The sequence below is a fragment of the Megalobrama amblycephala genome, linkage group LG14 (assembly GCF_018812025.1).
Source record: "Megalobrama amblycephala isolate DHTTF-2021 linkage group LG14, ASM1881202v1, whole genome shotgun sequence".
Taxonomy (NCBI): domain Eukaryota; kingdom Metazoa; phylum Chordata; class Actinopteri; order Cypriniformes; family Xenocyprididae; genus Megalobrama; species Megalobrama amblycephala.
This window is the reverse complement of record NC_063057.1, coordinates 6,327,947-6,342,526: the sequence shown is the minus strand read 5'-3', so window position 1 is coordinate 6,342,526 and position 14,580 is coordinate 6,327,947. Positions and strand designations below refer to the sequence as shown.

The window sequence follows — 14,580 nt, the reverse complement described above, 5'->3', positions numbered from 1 at the left end:
CTCATGCAAGAAGAATAAATATTTAATCCCAATTATGCGCTAGTGGATTTTCTTTCTTGCCCTCAAGGCATTGTGCTACGAGTCCCGTGGGGTCAATTCACTTGTGTTCCTGACTTCTAGCAGCTGCGCACGTTGTTTGTTGTAATACCCTGATGATTGGCACACATGCTTACCAAAGCTAGCTTTACCCAGTAGACACTCTATTCTCTTTTTCAGGTTTACCAGGGCAGGATTTTGATCTTTTTGTGTTTTCACCCCAGGGCCACGTTTGATTTATCCCTGGGGTCTGAACTTTACAATTCAAGAGGATTACAATCTTGGCAGATTTGAAGTCTATCCTATGTGCTTTATAGTTTCATTACACAACCATGCTGGAAAATACACATAAATATTTGCATTTCCCACAGATTAAAATGCATAAGATGTGGGCAAAAGTTAAGCAGCTCAAGTCCAGAGGAATTTACCAGCCCAGCTTCAATGCCCATCTCATATGACGGGCATCTGTAAGGTTGAGGCTTGTTTTGTTACCCCCTTTCTGCCAATGCAGTTAATTAAAAAAAACAAAAACAACAACAACAACAACAATATATATATAACAACTACAACGACTGGCTCCGCACCCTGTACAAATATCAAAGTACCAAATGAAGGAAATATTTTAAACCTGCAGTCAGTGTTGATGCAATGCTCTTCATCAAACAAAAAAAGATGACAAGAACTAATTCAAAATGAATTAAACTTTTGATGAAAAGAGCAGATTGGAAGTCCTTGTGTAAGATTTAATAAGGTTTTTCAAGTGTCCTCAAGTGTCCTCTTGCGCAATCACAATCCAACCTGCCGCATGCTGCGGGCCGGAAATGACATGTTGGTGGGTAATCTTCCTCAAAGCCTTTCTTCATCACACACAGCAGTGATACAAGAGAAGGGACAGATTTACCTGATAATTAGGATTTAGCAACTGTTCTCCATCTTGGTTATGCATAACGTCTGCCTACACAGCGTAGTGTAAGTTACATCAGTGATATTGCTGTTGCGATTGACTGCAACATATTCTCGTCCTAGTTGAAGACACACAACGCTGTGCTGTGCTGGTGCATGGTGGGAGTGTGCTGTCAGAGACTCTGCTTTCTGAATTAAACATCTGCACATGGAGATGAGCAAGGGACCTGGAATGAGATCTGTGACACAAACCTGAATCTCTCTCTCCCACAGGGCGTTCCTTCCTAGGGTGAGATGACGCACGGGGTGGTCAATTAAAATGCTGGAGTCAATGCATTGTTAATGTAAGAGGGATTTTTGATAAGCTTAACTGAAGCACAGCATCACTAAACTATCGGAGGACGCACGCAGAGTTTCACAATTCCCAAGCTGCATGTGTGTTTTCTGGATAATTATTCTTTGCATGCACATTTCCACTGTTAATAATATTGTGTTTTCTTGTAATAGCCATGCAATTTTTCGCTCAATGTTATGTTTTAGAGATGTTGTTTAGATTCTTTATATAGTAGTTTAACATAACACATAGTGTCTAAAAGCAAAAGAGGCACTGGGGGTTGCTTTCAGGTTCACTTGTCTTAAATGGCCTAAAGCACTGGCTTTTATCTGGAGTCGTTACACACCAGGCTTTCACATGGTTTCAGGTGTTAGCTAAACTTGAAGATCGCACTATTGTGCGTTTCCACGGAAGCTCTGCCAATGGCACATTCCATAGTCAACTAGACTGAACCTTCAGATGACCTGATTTGTGAGTGATAGCCATTCATTTCCTGTCTTTTTCTTCTTTTCCCAGATTAGGCTGCGTTCGGAATGGAATACTAGCTTAATAGGTCTAACTTGCTAAATATCATAAGTGCCCTGACTACAATTTTTCAAAACTTAAAAAAACGCAACTATAAAGAGTGAAATGTTGTTGTCATACGTGACATGACCTGATTATTATATATCCCAAAAATATCCATATATTTTTTATGAAATTATGTAATAAAATAATAGCCCCTTTCACACAGCAATCCTGGTAAATCACCGTAAAATTACCAGAACTACTTTTCCGGTAAATACACAAATGCACTGTTCACACAAGCAACGGCATTCCATATTTTTCCCGGTAAGATACCATCAGTACCAAAATACCGGTAAACTCATCAGAAAAGACCTTTAAATGCTGAGCCGCTTTCTTCATTCACCTGGATTAAGAGAAGAGATTCATACAATAGCATCAGTGATGATTGGAAAAGAAGTCAGGGTCTTGAACGTGAGATGCAGCGCAACGGTCAGATGTTCATCTAGCGTCTAGCTAAAAGCATCGGAACTTGCCTAAACAGCTCCGACAGAGCTTTATGATTGGCTCAAAGCAAACTTCTTAAATCAGTAGGTTCTGACCTTGTACGTGCTCATACCAGTAGTAATCTGCATTCTTGGTTCACGGTAATTTACTGGTAATGTTACAACTTCTCACACCAGGAAAATGCCAGAACTGATTTACCGGTATTTTTGGAAAGGTCCTGTTCACACATGATCTCATAAGAGTAATTTACCAAAGATGTGTGAAAGGGGCTAATGACTGGTACTAATTCCTGTTGAATAACACTGATTATCTCTTCATCACCTGTTAGTGAGTGTGGGATATATTAGGCAGCAAGTGAACATTTTGTCCTCAAAGTTGATGTGTTAGAAGCAGGGAAAATGGGCCAGCGTAAGGATTTGAGTGAGTTTGACAAGGTTCAATTTGTGATGGCTAGACGACTGGGTCAGAGCATCTCCTAGACTGCAGCTCTTGTGGGGTGTTCCTGGTCTGCAGTGGTCAGTATCTATCAAAAGTGCTCCAAGCAAGGAACAGTGGTGAAAAGGCAACAGGGTCATGGGCGGCCAGGGTCGTGGGGAGCGAACGCTGGCCTATGTGGTCCGATCCAACAGACGAGCTACTGTAGCTCAAATTGCTCAAGAAGTTAATGCTGGTTCTGATAGAAAGGTGTCAGAATACACAGTGCATCACAGTTTGTTGTGTATGGATGGCCGGCTGCGTGTGCGTCTCTTACATATGGCACCAGGATCCACTACGGAAAAAAGGCAAGCCAACGGAGGCAGTGTGATGCCCAGATCCAAATTGCCCAGATCTCAATCCAATCGAGCATCTGTGGGATGTGCTGAACAAAAAGTCCGATCCATGGAGGCTCCAGCTCACAAGTTACAGGACTTAAAGGATCTGCTGCTAACATCTTAGATACCACAGCACACCTTCAGGAGTCTAGTGGAGCCCATGCCTCGACGGGTCATGGCTGTTTTGGCACCAATACAATATTAGGAAGTTGGTCATAATGTTATGCCTGATCAGTGTATATTGCAAATTTTGAATTTAGGTATTTCACGCATACTGAAAACTGGCATAATGTGCACAGTATACATACCAAATACAGAGTATGTTAGTATGCTATTCTGTACATAGCCCTAGTGCTCTACTTTGACCACCGAAAAACCTTGTACGGTTATGAGAATGCCTAGAAATGCTCAAAATGAGAAAAGAACTAAAATGAGTGTTGAATGACCCAAAATAGCTTAGAAACATTTAATGTGCTAAATGAATTGGAGTCTGGAGAGGTGTATGGGAATGCTAGAGGGAAAATTATTTGATTCCAGATGGAATGCATCAGTGTGGTGGGATGAATTGCCTAGAACTATTTACTGGAACGCTTGTTTTGGAAAAGACTCTAGCATGTCGTAAGGTAGCATTTCACTGAAATGTGTTCTGCAGTGCATATCGAGGGTGTGGAATAAATCAAAGCTGTACAGCCCAGCTACACAAACTCAGTGTGTCTGCCATGAAATAAACACAACAGAGCACATGGAGGTGATGTAGAGCCGCAGCGTGCAGAAAGGAATTCTGGGATGTGAGGACACTGGAGACTGTGGCATTTTCCTGCCCTCAGGGGTCAGACATGCTGTAACATGATTCTGCTGTGTTCTTCTACCTTAATGCTAGACCTGTACCACAGGAACCACCTGTTTCTTTCTCTTCCATCCTTTCTTTTGCATTCTCTATTCTCATCTTTTGTGCCAGAGATCACCAAAGATGCATAAAAGACTTTGAAAGACACGAGAATTAATTGGTTCTTGTTCTCTTTTGAATCTGAGCTCCTCTGTTTGTCTTGCTCTCGCTCTTTACCTCAGGTCTCCCTCCTCACCGCAGAGTCATGCGATTTATTGTCTATTTATACTCATCTGCTGCAATATTACAGTGAAACATCAGACATGTGACACACAATACGTCGTTAGCTGTGATTTATTTGCCACACAGTCAGCGAGCTTGTTATTTAATCATTTTGAACATCAATTGAGCCGTAACTCACTCGGTTAGTGTCTTTGAGCTCGAAGAGGAGGTAGATATATGATTTCACTTAAGTTACATGCTTTTTCGCTAATCGTCTAATATTAACACATCTTCGGAAGTTATCTGACCACACACCTGTAATATATCATATAAAGCTTCGCTAGTGCTTGAACGGATTAGAGTTTATCCGTTTAATAGTAAACACAGTTACAGTCTCATCAGAAGGTGCTTGACGGTCTCGTTTGCAGAAGCAGGATCCAGACCCAGATCCTGAAGCACAACTTGCTTCTGAAAGTCCTGGAAATTAAAAATGAGATGCATTAGTGTCTGCGATGATATATGAAGATACACTGTAGGTGAACTTCCTTCTTGAATTTTTTGGTGTCTGTAGATGTAATCTGCGCCTGTCCATTGCTGCGAGTCAGGTAGGTATGGTATTGGTTAGCACACTTTGCATTAGATATGTTCAACATCTGGTCACGTTCAGTCATACTGCTTTTGGGCCTCACATCTGTACCTGGGGACTGTAGTAGTGTTTCTGTGTGTGTGTGTGTGTGTGTGTTGGTCTATCTGCATGTGTGTTTATTATCAAAACTCACCCTAAATTCTCGCAGTCGGTCTAGTTTTGCACGGATTGCCTTGCGTTGGACCGCCAGCTCGGCCACATGACTTTTCCACTGCCCTTCTTTCTCCTTTTACAGACACAAATACACAGCATGTTCATAGTTCTTGAGAGGGTCAGAAATGGTGAAAACAGGATTCTAATAGTGGGTATATTGAGGGGCATTCAGCTTTGTAATAATATTAGGCTGTTGTTATGAAACCATTCATTTTGAAAATAGCATTAAGGGGCTATATTTATGAAGCATTTTTTGCTTTTAAATGCTTCAGTCCACTTATAATGTTAGTCAAGGATTCTTGTACCAATTTTAGCCTTACATAACATTTTCCATCCTCTTAGAAATAATGTTTGCACTATTTGTACAGTAGTGGCCAGAAGTGATGTCCAGAGGGGATATTTGTTTATAAAGATATAATTTTTTAAATATGAGAGAAGAACAAAATACTGAACTTGGTTAAAGGGGTCCTTGATTACGATTTCACTTTTTTTATTTTTTACTTTAGTTAGTGTGTAATGTTGCTGTTTGAGCATAAACAACATCTGCAAAGTTACGACGCTCAAAGTTCAATGCAAAGGAAGATATTTTCTTTTACAGAAATCACTTTTTAAGGACTACAAGAAATGGCTGGTAGGGACTACAACAAGCTTCTTCTTGGGCTGATGCATTCTAAAAGTTGTAACTTCTTCCTGAGTCTTTCCATCAGTGACTCCGGTTTGAACAATGTAAGGCTGAACACCGTTACTGACAATCCTCATTTTGGCTGCGTGAGATTCTCCATCTTTTTTTTTTTTTTTGAGCAACCGAAGTGTGAGCTGTTAAAGCTCCGCCCTCTTCTGGAAAGAGGGCCAGGAGCAGCAGTTCATTTGCATTTAAAGGGACACACACAAAAACGGCGTGTTTTTGTTCACACCCAAATAGGAGCAAATTTGACAAGCTATAATAAATGATCTGTGGAGTATTTTGAGCTCAAACTTCACAGACACATTCTGGGGACACCAGAGACTTATATTACATCTTGTAAAAGGTCCCCTTTAAGGTATTTATCTGACAGCTACAGGTTTTATTTTACTATGCAAAAAATGCATAGAAAAAAAAACAAAAAGGTCACAAGAAAAAGCATACATTGACTACAATATAATCAGTTGGTAATATTTCATTGGTGTGTTCATACTTTCTATGTATGACAGCCTGGTCAAAAATTGTCATGTTTCACTGCGTTTTCACAAATAAAACAATTGACTCAAAGCACAATTACGCATTATGTTTACAAAATCTTTTACAAATTCTTAATAACATTTGAATAAAGGGTAAAAATGTAAATTTTTCGAGGCCGGACATCACTTTTGGCCACTACTGTACTTTTAAGACAATATTCAAATGACCTCTGTTATGATTGGCTAATCACTTTGCATGTAAATACTTTAATCATAATCAGAATTTGCTAGATACTAATTAGGCATTAATATGTTAATTTGACTTGCTACATATTAAAGTGCACGTGGTTGTGAAAGTAGAAAGCTGGTTTGATCTTCAGCAGAAATTACACAGCCATTCATTTCCAAACTGTCAGATGTTATTTTAAGCTTCTTATTGCTTAGAAACAAACGTGGTTGTGTCCGAGGGCCGATGCAGTGAGGCAGGCCCTGATGTAGGGCTGAAGGAATGAGGCTAGGCTTGACCTTTGACCTATGTAGGTTTCAGTTAGATCTTCTGTGGGTGCTACTTCCCGTCTCTAATGTGATAATATAGGCCAGGCATTAACGTAGCTGTACTCAGCATATGGAAGACGTTGAAACACACTGAAACAGGACTGAAACAGTCACAGGCTGTTCTCTCCCAGTAACACACTCACAAACACACGGAGGGTGGGGTTATCTGTTGATATCTGTGGTTTGGGGGATGTAGGTTATGAATGATAACAGGATCAAATAGAATGCACATGGGAAACAAAAGCAAGTACATCCTCCCAGACCCTCAGGTACATTAATCAGAGGATGGACACGCTGCAACCCTGAAAACTTGAGACTGAGCAGCTGGAGAGGAAGGAAGCGAGAGTGGCGGACTGTCTGTTTGTAGCCTTTAGGAATTACAAAGGCAGAAGGCAATTCCACCGACTTGACTGAGAGAGTAATTTTTTTTTAACTTAATCCCATTGGGATTTCTTCTTAAACGAGCTTGGAGTTAAAAAAGGCGTTGCAGGAATTCCTCAAGCTGTTGAATTTATGACAACGGCCAAGTGGACAACAACAACATGGCTGTCCTTCAGTGACCTCACACTTGGCTGTTAGATGCGACTTTACTGGCAACAGATCATGTGCAGCTGGGGGCTTCATCAACTCACACAAACAGTCCCTGAGCGTCCTGAACAACAGCTACACGGTAGCATGTGCTTTCCAGCGTTGCATCTTGCACGCACAGTTTTAGCTCAGCCCACAGACCATTCACAGATCACTCATTGAGTGTTGCATACACACTGCATGTAATGCATGTACATAGTTTATCGTCATGTTTAGGGAACGTTAGATTAAAATTAGAGTAACACTCTGGGAACCAAAAACAAATGTTCTAGGAACGTTATAATAACGTTATAATAATGTTATGAGAATGTTCTGGGAACGTCAAGAAAACTTTCCTGGCTAACCAAAAACAAACCATAACATTCTGGGAACCAAAAAATAAAGTTCTGGAAACGTTATAATAACACTATGAGAACATTAGAATAACGTTATACAAACCAAAAACTAACATTCTGGTAATGTTAAGAAAACGTTCCTGACTAACCAAAAACAAACCGTAAAAACTAACATTCTGGGAACCAAAAAATAACGTTCTGGAAATGTTATAATAACGCTATGAGAACATTAGAATAACGTTATACAAACCAAAAACTAACATTCTGGTAATGTTAAGAAAACGTTCCTGACTAACCAAAAACAAACTGTAAAATCTAACATTCTGGGAACCAAAAAATAACGTTCTGGAAAAGTTATAATACCGCTATGAGAACATTAGAATAACGTTATACAAACCAAAAACTAACATTCTGGTAATGTTAAGAAAACGTTCCTGACTAACCAAAAACAAACCATAAAAACTAACATTCTGGGAACCAAAAAATAATGTTCTGAAAACGTTATAATACCGCTATGAGAACATTAGAATAACGTTATACAAACCAAAGACTAACATTCTGGTAACGTTAAGAAAATGTTCCTGGCTAACCAAAAACAAACCATAAAAATTTTTTGGTAACACTTTATTTTAGTGTCCTTGTTACACATATTACATGTAGTTACAGTAGTAATAACTATAAATATATTATGCAACTAAGCCTAAACCAAACCCTAATCCTATAGTAAGTACATTTAGTTATTTGGTATTACTCAGTACTTTAAGTATATAATTACACTGTAACACAGACACCTTAAAATACTGTAACCAAAATATTTTTCATTGGGTTTGCCAAAGTTCGCAAGGTTTGTGGCTGCAAGTTTTTATTTTAAATATTATGTTTCCTGTACATTTATTCATTTAACATGCAAGTTCATTCAAAAGCAATTTAGATCATAAGCAGTTTGTTACAAGAACATTAATATTTGCAGTGCATAATTCCAAGAATAAGCTTTTTTTATGGTTTAAATTTTAGCCACATAAATTTGAGTCACATACAGTAGTGGCTAAAAATGATGTCCGGACAAGGAAAATTGACATCTTCGCCTTTTTTTCAAATATTATTAAAACTTTGCAGATTTTGTAAACAGTTCTGCTTGAAGTTATTTGCGATAATGCAATCAAACTGTGCAGACATAATTATTGGCCAGGCTATCATACAAAGGAATTATGAACACTTGCAAATCAAGTGAGAACCAATGAAATATTAATAACTGATTGTTGTAGTCAATGGATGCTTTTTCCTGTGAGCTTTTTGTTTTTCTCTGCATTTGTTTTGCATAGTAAAATAAAACATGTAGCTGCAGTTTTGCCTTTTTTGCCAAATAATGATTAAAACATCAAAATATGAGAAAAATATTTGATCTTTTTTCATATTTATATATATATATATATATATCCCCTCCGGACATCACTTTTGGCCACACCTGTAGCTGTCTACTGAAATAGATGTTGACAAGCCAAGCTGTATATTCTGCTTTTGTGTTTCTGTCTAAAATAAACAGTATTAGCATTAGTTCTCTGGCTCCAAGTTTTTGGCACGCAAACTATTTTTAGTGGAATCATCTGTTTACTTTGCTCCTAAAAATAAAACATACTGTGGTTGATATTTTTGACAGGTCAGTCAGAAGGTTACCAACCAGAAAAAGCTGATCAAAGCGGACCAGACTTCACGCCACCTGCGCAGACTACCAAAGTCCTGTTTTTTTAAATACTTTTATAGCAGGAATGATTGCATTAGTGTGTTTACCTGCGTAACCTGACCTTACAATCAGAGGTCACTGCATGTGCAGCCGAAGTTAGGAACAATGCAGACATAATGCAATCAAGCACAATTAGACTGACGATGTAAGTCTGATGAAGCAGGTCTGTCGTCCCTGGACAGACTCAGGCTGCGGGTGGTGGAGACAAATATAATTAGGGTTATCACTGCAGACAGCAGTGATAGCCCTGCAGTGACTTTTTGACTATGGTCAGCATACCTTCTGCTGTTCCTCAATCTCACGTTGCTTTTCTTGTTCCAGCTGCTCTCGCTCCAGTCGACGGCGGATCTAGCAGAATAGCGTAAGCATCGGTATGTTAAACACAGACTTGTGGAGGTTTAAAAGAAGGTAACAAACAAACAAGTTTACGTTTACCCTTTCTTCTTGCTTTTCCTGACTCTCACTCTCCACACATGTGCTCTCCGGACTCTTATCCTGCTTTTCAAGACTGTTTAAAAAAGTGTAGTCTTCCTCTTTACAAAGATCTCGCATGCACTGAGTGGATAGTAAGAAATTGCACGATTAGATATTAATTTAGGGTTTTTTTTGTTTGTTTGTTATAGATGCCGAGCTGGTCACAAGCTAAATTTGCTGGGGGTTTTTTTGTTTTTTTTTTATGAATCTGACATACAGTAGATGCATGTTAAATGATGCTGTCAATCATATTCTCATAAAAATATGCATGAAAAAGTTGCAATAGAAACATGAAAACCTTAGACATGGGAATTTGAGAAAATCTCTTCGCATGAGCCATCCTAAAAGAAACAAAGTAGAAAATTCAGACAATTTCAGAGATATTTTTTACGTTTTAAACACAACTGCACAAACATAAGCAGGAATGCTAGTAATTTTTGTCAAATTCAGTCAGCCAGCTCACCTTTTCCGAAGTTGTCCTGAAAGCTTCCAGCTCTCCTTTTGTTTGCTTTCGTCTCCTTTCGTAAACCTCATATAAATGGTAATATACTGTGACGACGAGCAAAAGACATCATAGCTATTTCTGCACAAGGCTGCTAAAAAACCCACTGTGGTGCTAATAAAACCCAGTGTCCTTTCACTTTTGATTAATTGAATCGTTCCATGTCAATATGTTTCCTTCACACTTCTGAATGAGGCTTCTGTTCGTACAGATCGACAATCAGCTTCCATGTCTCAGACCATAACGTAGAAACCCTAAGCCTGATCACAGGTCAGTATACTGTAACAAATGCAATCAGCCAGCAGATAAACACAGAGGTCAGGGTTGTTTTCAGTGATGTCATTGGATCTTTTGGAATGCATAAAGGCTTCTTAACATGAATTGATGGAGATGTGTTTGACATTAAGAGGGTGGCGTGACACAGACAGGCACTTTAGCAGAAACCAGAGATGCAAGCAGCAAACCGACCCAAGAATGTAGATCATATGATGAAGTCGTCTGTTGTGGAAAAAATGTATAGGTTGTAGCCAGAGGAAAGGTATTTGGATTGTTTTACTACGTTTAACCACCAGAGCTTTTAGAGGGGCCGTGGTTTAGGTGTGAAGGTCAAGGGTTGATACATCACTTTGACATCTCTTTGAACTTTTATGATCTGAAACAAGTTATTGCCAGTGAGTTTATTCATTTAAACACTCCTAGTTCAGTGCAATGTTGTTTTGGACCCCACTGACTTTCACTGTATTCAGTTCAAATATCTTCTTTTCGTATCCCACAGAACATATGGGGAAGTGACATGAGGGGAAGAATTTTATGATTTTTGTGTGACCTATGTCTTGAAGTCACACTTAAAAATGTATGAATGTTATTGCGTTAGAAAATATGGTAACACTTTATTTTACAGTGTCCGTACTTACCATAGTAATAACAGTAATTACACATAATTACATGCAACGAACCCTCAACCAAATCCTAATCGTACCCTAACTCTATAGTAAGTACATGTTCTTAATTGATACTCAATACTTAAATATATAATTACACTGTAACAATAACGCCTTAAAATAAAGTGTAACCGAAAATATCAAAACAAATGGCATTGAAAGACAGAACAAGCTCATTCTTCACATATAGACTTTAAATGATTAAAGTATTGACACTTTCTGATTTTGAAATTTTACGGCACTGCAAAAAAAAAAAAAGTTTTTAACATAAAAAGTTTAACAAAAAAATGTTCATTGAAATAAAAAAATTGAGTTAATACAATGATTGGTTTAATCAACAGAAACTCAAAATATTATTTTGTTATTTGAACCAAATTAATGATTTAAGTTGATTTGACAAAAGAAAAAATGTGATAAATCATGAAAATAATGTTGTTTTTTTACAGTGAGTGTCAGTACTTAATGTGATGAACTACACCTGTGTGATTTTGAGGGGAAATGACTTCATACTTCCACTAAAAATCATCAAAACACCAGTTACAAAACACCCACTGCAAATTGGTAACACTTCATTTTAAGGTTACTACATATTCATGTTCATTTTAAGGTTACTACATATTCATGTTACTACATGAACTTACTATAGTATCAACAGTAAATTATGCATAATTACAAGTAACTAACCCTAACCGTAACTCTATAGTAAGTACAGGTAGTTAATTAATATTACTCAGTACTCTTTTGAGTAATTACAATGTAACTACATCACCTTAAAATAAAGTGTAACCAAAAAGTCTCAGAAAAGTAAAGTTAGTTGCTCCTGCAGCACTTGAGCTCAGATGTCCCTTGTTTTGTTATCTAATGCAATGACATTCACATACTTTGGACCCACTTTATATTAAGTGGCCTTAACTACTATGTACTTACATTTAAATGAATCATTTGATACAATGCACTTATTGTGTACATACATGGTTTTACATTGTACTTATATTTTAAAAACACCTGCATGCAATTACATCTGTAATTAATTTCTGTAATTACATTTATAATTACACTGTTGACCCATCCCTTACACCTTACCACTACCCTTAAACATACCCATACCACCAAAGCTTTCTCTAATTTTACCCGTATCCCACCTCAATAGCTGCAAACATGTTTTGCAATTCAATATGAACCCAATAAGTACATTGTACTTATTTTTTGATGTAAGTACATAGTAGTTAAGGCCGCTTAATATAAAGTGGGACCCATACTTTTAAAAAGTGTGACTTAAGTGTCCGAATGGTCACATATGGTCACTGCACACTATATTGACTGCGGTTTATTGCACTGATATGAGGATGTAAACAGAACGCTAGCATTTGTTATACTTTCACCTCATTTAACTCTTTTTCAGCAGCGATATTTCAAGATCACTCCGTCTCAGGCTTTTCTTAAGAACACACCGCAAGAGGATTATATGCTAATTAACCATCGCCCAGAGCTATTTTCTTCCTGTGGGTTCTGGCAAACAAATGTATTTATAGGTCACTGAAGGTTGTTTAGTCCTATATGCTCTTTCCCATGATTCCTCAGGTTTTAAAGTGACCGTCAGTGTTTGATTATAGAAACACACAGATCATCTCACGATCCATGGCTGGGAAACATTCTTGGGTTCTCTTCTGGTCATTTGTGAATGATTGAAATGTTTAACATACAAAGAGAGATATTAAACCCTACAGAGGACAATATTCATACAGTAGATTCCCAAAAGGATGTAATCAGCAGGAAGATTAAAAAAAAACCTTTATTCAGACAAATCTCACACAGACTGCCCTTGCAGCGAAAAGAGGAGGATGTTGTAGGCCAGATAAACAGCGCTCCTTCAAGTATCAGCATGAGAAAGACATTTCAAGAGACATTATGGGAAAAGTCTCTCTCTCAAAAAAACAAAACAAATAAAATAAAATAAAAAATACAAACAATGGGTTATGGGTACAGCCAAAAGAAACTACTTCACTAAACAACGACCAGCAAGCAAACAAGTCTTTCTTCTTTACTAAAATAGAGATTCGCCTTGCAATTTTCTCAATTTTAACATACCGGAGATCATTTTCATGTCTGAATATTATTAAGAAGCATGTAGTCCTTAAATAGAGTTTGGTGTGTTTTGGCACAGTTTCCTTTTCAGCATTAAAAAGAGTTATCCAAGGGTTTCAGCAATGGCCGTTGGTCCATTATAAGGTCGGTTGTAGTGGTTTAAAGCAGCAAGAATCCTACACAGCATGCATGACACCAGCAGGGCTTTTCAAGACAGCATAAAATGCATAGGAATGTTTCAGTGAAAGTCATCCAAGACAAAATCGTTTAGGGATCCTCATGTTCCAGTGTAATAATGTTTGTTACAGGAAAGGCAATGCATTTGGACAACTGTGTGGGCCATTCCCAGCAGTATCCTAGAAAGTTCCTGTGTTCAGCTTTTATCCTGTTTTTCCGCAGAGGGCCGAACTGAAGCGGGACCTAATCAGCCGGAATATTAAATTCGAAAAAGGTGTGTTGTATCCTTGGTGGTCCGTGGTTGTGTTTCGAATCTGAGCTGACACTTTCTCTGTCTCAAAACTTCACACCCAATACAAGCACTGAATATCCGTTCACAAACAGAGTCAATTTGATTTTAGTGCCTTTATCTAACAACCCTCTCATAAAGAATGAAATTGCAATAAAAAAATTTTTATATCGATTTTTTTTTTTTTTATAGCCACATTGTAATAAACGATTGCATGCTAATAAAGCTTTATGTCCGGACTTGGAGGACAAAGTCTTGGCACTTCGCTTCATGCATTAATGGGTTTGGACCTCATTCCGGCTTATCCTGCTATGCTGATAGAGAATTAAATATGTGTAGGTAACCAAAAATATCACCAATACTGCACATGTTGAGTTCTATATGATGTTCCTTGGGGACGCTTGGACAGTTTGTCCAATCAGAGGTGACAAAGAAAAGCCTGAACAAAAGCAGCTGCCTGCTCTTCATATGCCTCTGATGCTTTGCTTTTTGTGTTGTCTTGGGTATATCATATTTATTGTGAAGCAGTACAAAGCATGATCTACTCTGATGTATATTAAATCAATCTGATGAAGAGGCTGACACACATTTCGCACATCTTAGATAGCATAGAAATCTCTTCACCTTAGTGGCTCATGACAGGGTCTCCTTATATAAACGTACAGAAGGAAAACACGGCAGGCCTTTTTATAGCTGCAGCACAACGGCGAACTGCTTATCTCCTAAGATGAGTCTGACAAGAGGGAAACCCTCTTAAGGGAGAGATTACGTCTTCAAATCCCAGCTCTGCAT

General features: G+C 38.1%; 1 protein-coding gene across 1 annotated transcript; it reads right to left on the bottom strand.

Annotated features, from left to right (window-relative positions):
- Positions 1-4,258: 4,258 nt before the first annotated feature.
- Positions 4,259-11,443, bottom strand: LOC125244290 (WD40 repeat-containing protein HOS15). Its single transcript, XM_048154341.1, has 6 exons — positions 10,258-11,443; positions 10,093-10,135; positions 9,756-9,875; positions 9,600-9,668; positions 4,924-5,016; positions 4,259-4,621 (listed from the first exon to the last, which is right to left on the bottom strand). The coding sequence occupies exons 1-6, from the start codon at positions 10,326-10,328 to the stop codon at positions 4,532-4,534; spliced, it is 486 nt and encodes a 161-aa protein (XP_048010298.1). The 5' UTR covers positions 10,329-11,443; the 3' UTR covers positions 4,259-4,531.
- Positions 11,444-14,580: the final 3,137 nt, after the last annotated feature.

What these genes read in the sequence shown, in the direction of transcription:
- LOC125244290 (XM_048154341.1), bottom strand. Translation starts at nt 10,328, where the DNA reads ATGAGGTTTACGAAAGGAGACGAAAGCAAACAAAAGGAGAGCTGGAAG. An exon ending in TCAGGACAACTTCGGAAAAG is followed by an intron (nt 10,136 to 10,257) that starts GTGAGCTGGCTG and finishes TGTTTCTTTTAG; the next exon opens with GATGGCTCATGCGAAGAGAT. An exon ending in CTCAAATTCCCATGTCTAAG is followed by an intron (nt 9,876 to 10,092) that starts GTTTTCATGTTT and finishes CTATCCACTCAG; the next exon opens with TGCATGCGAGATCTTTGTAA.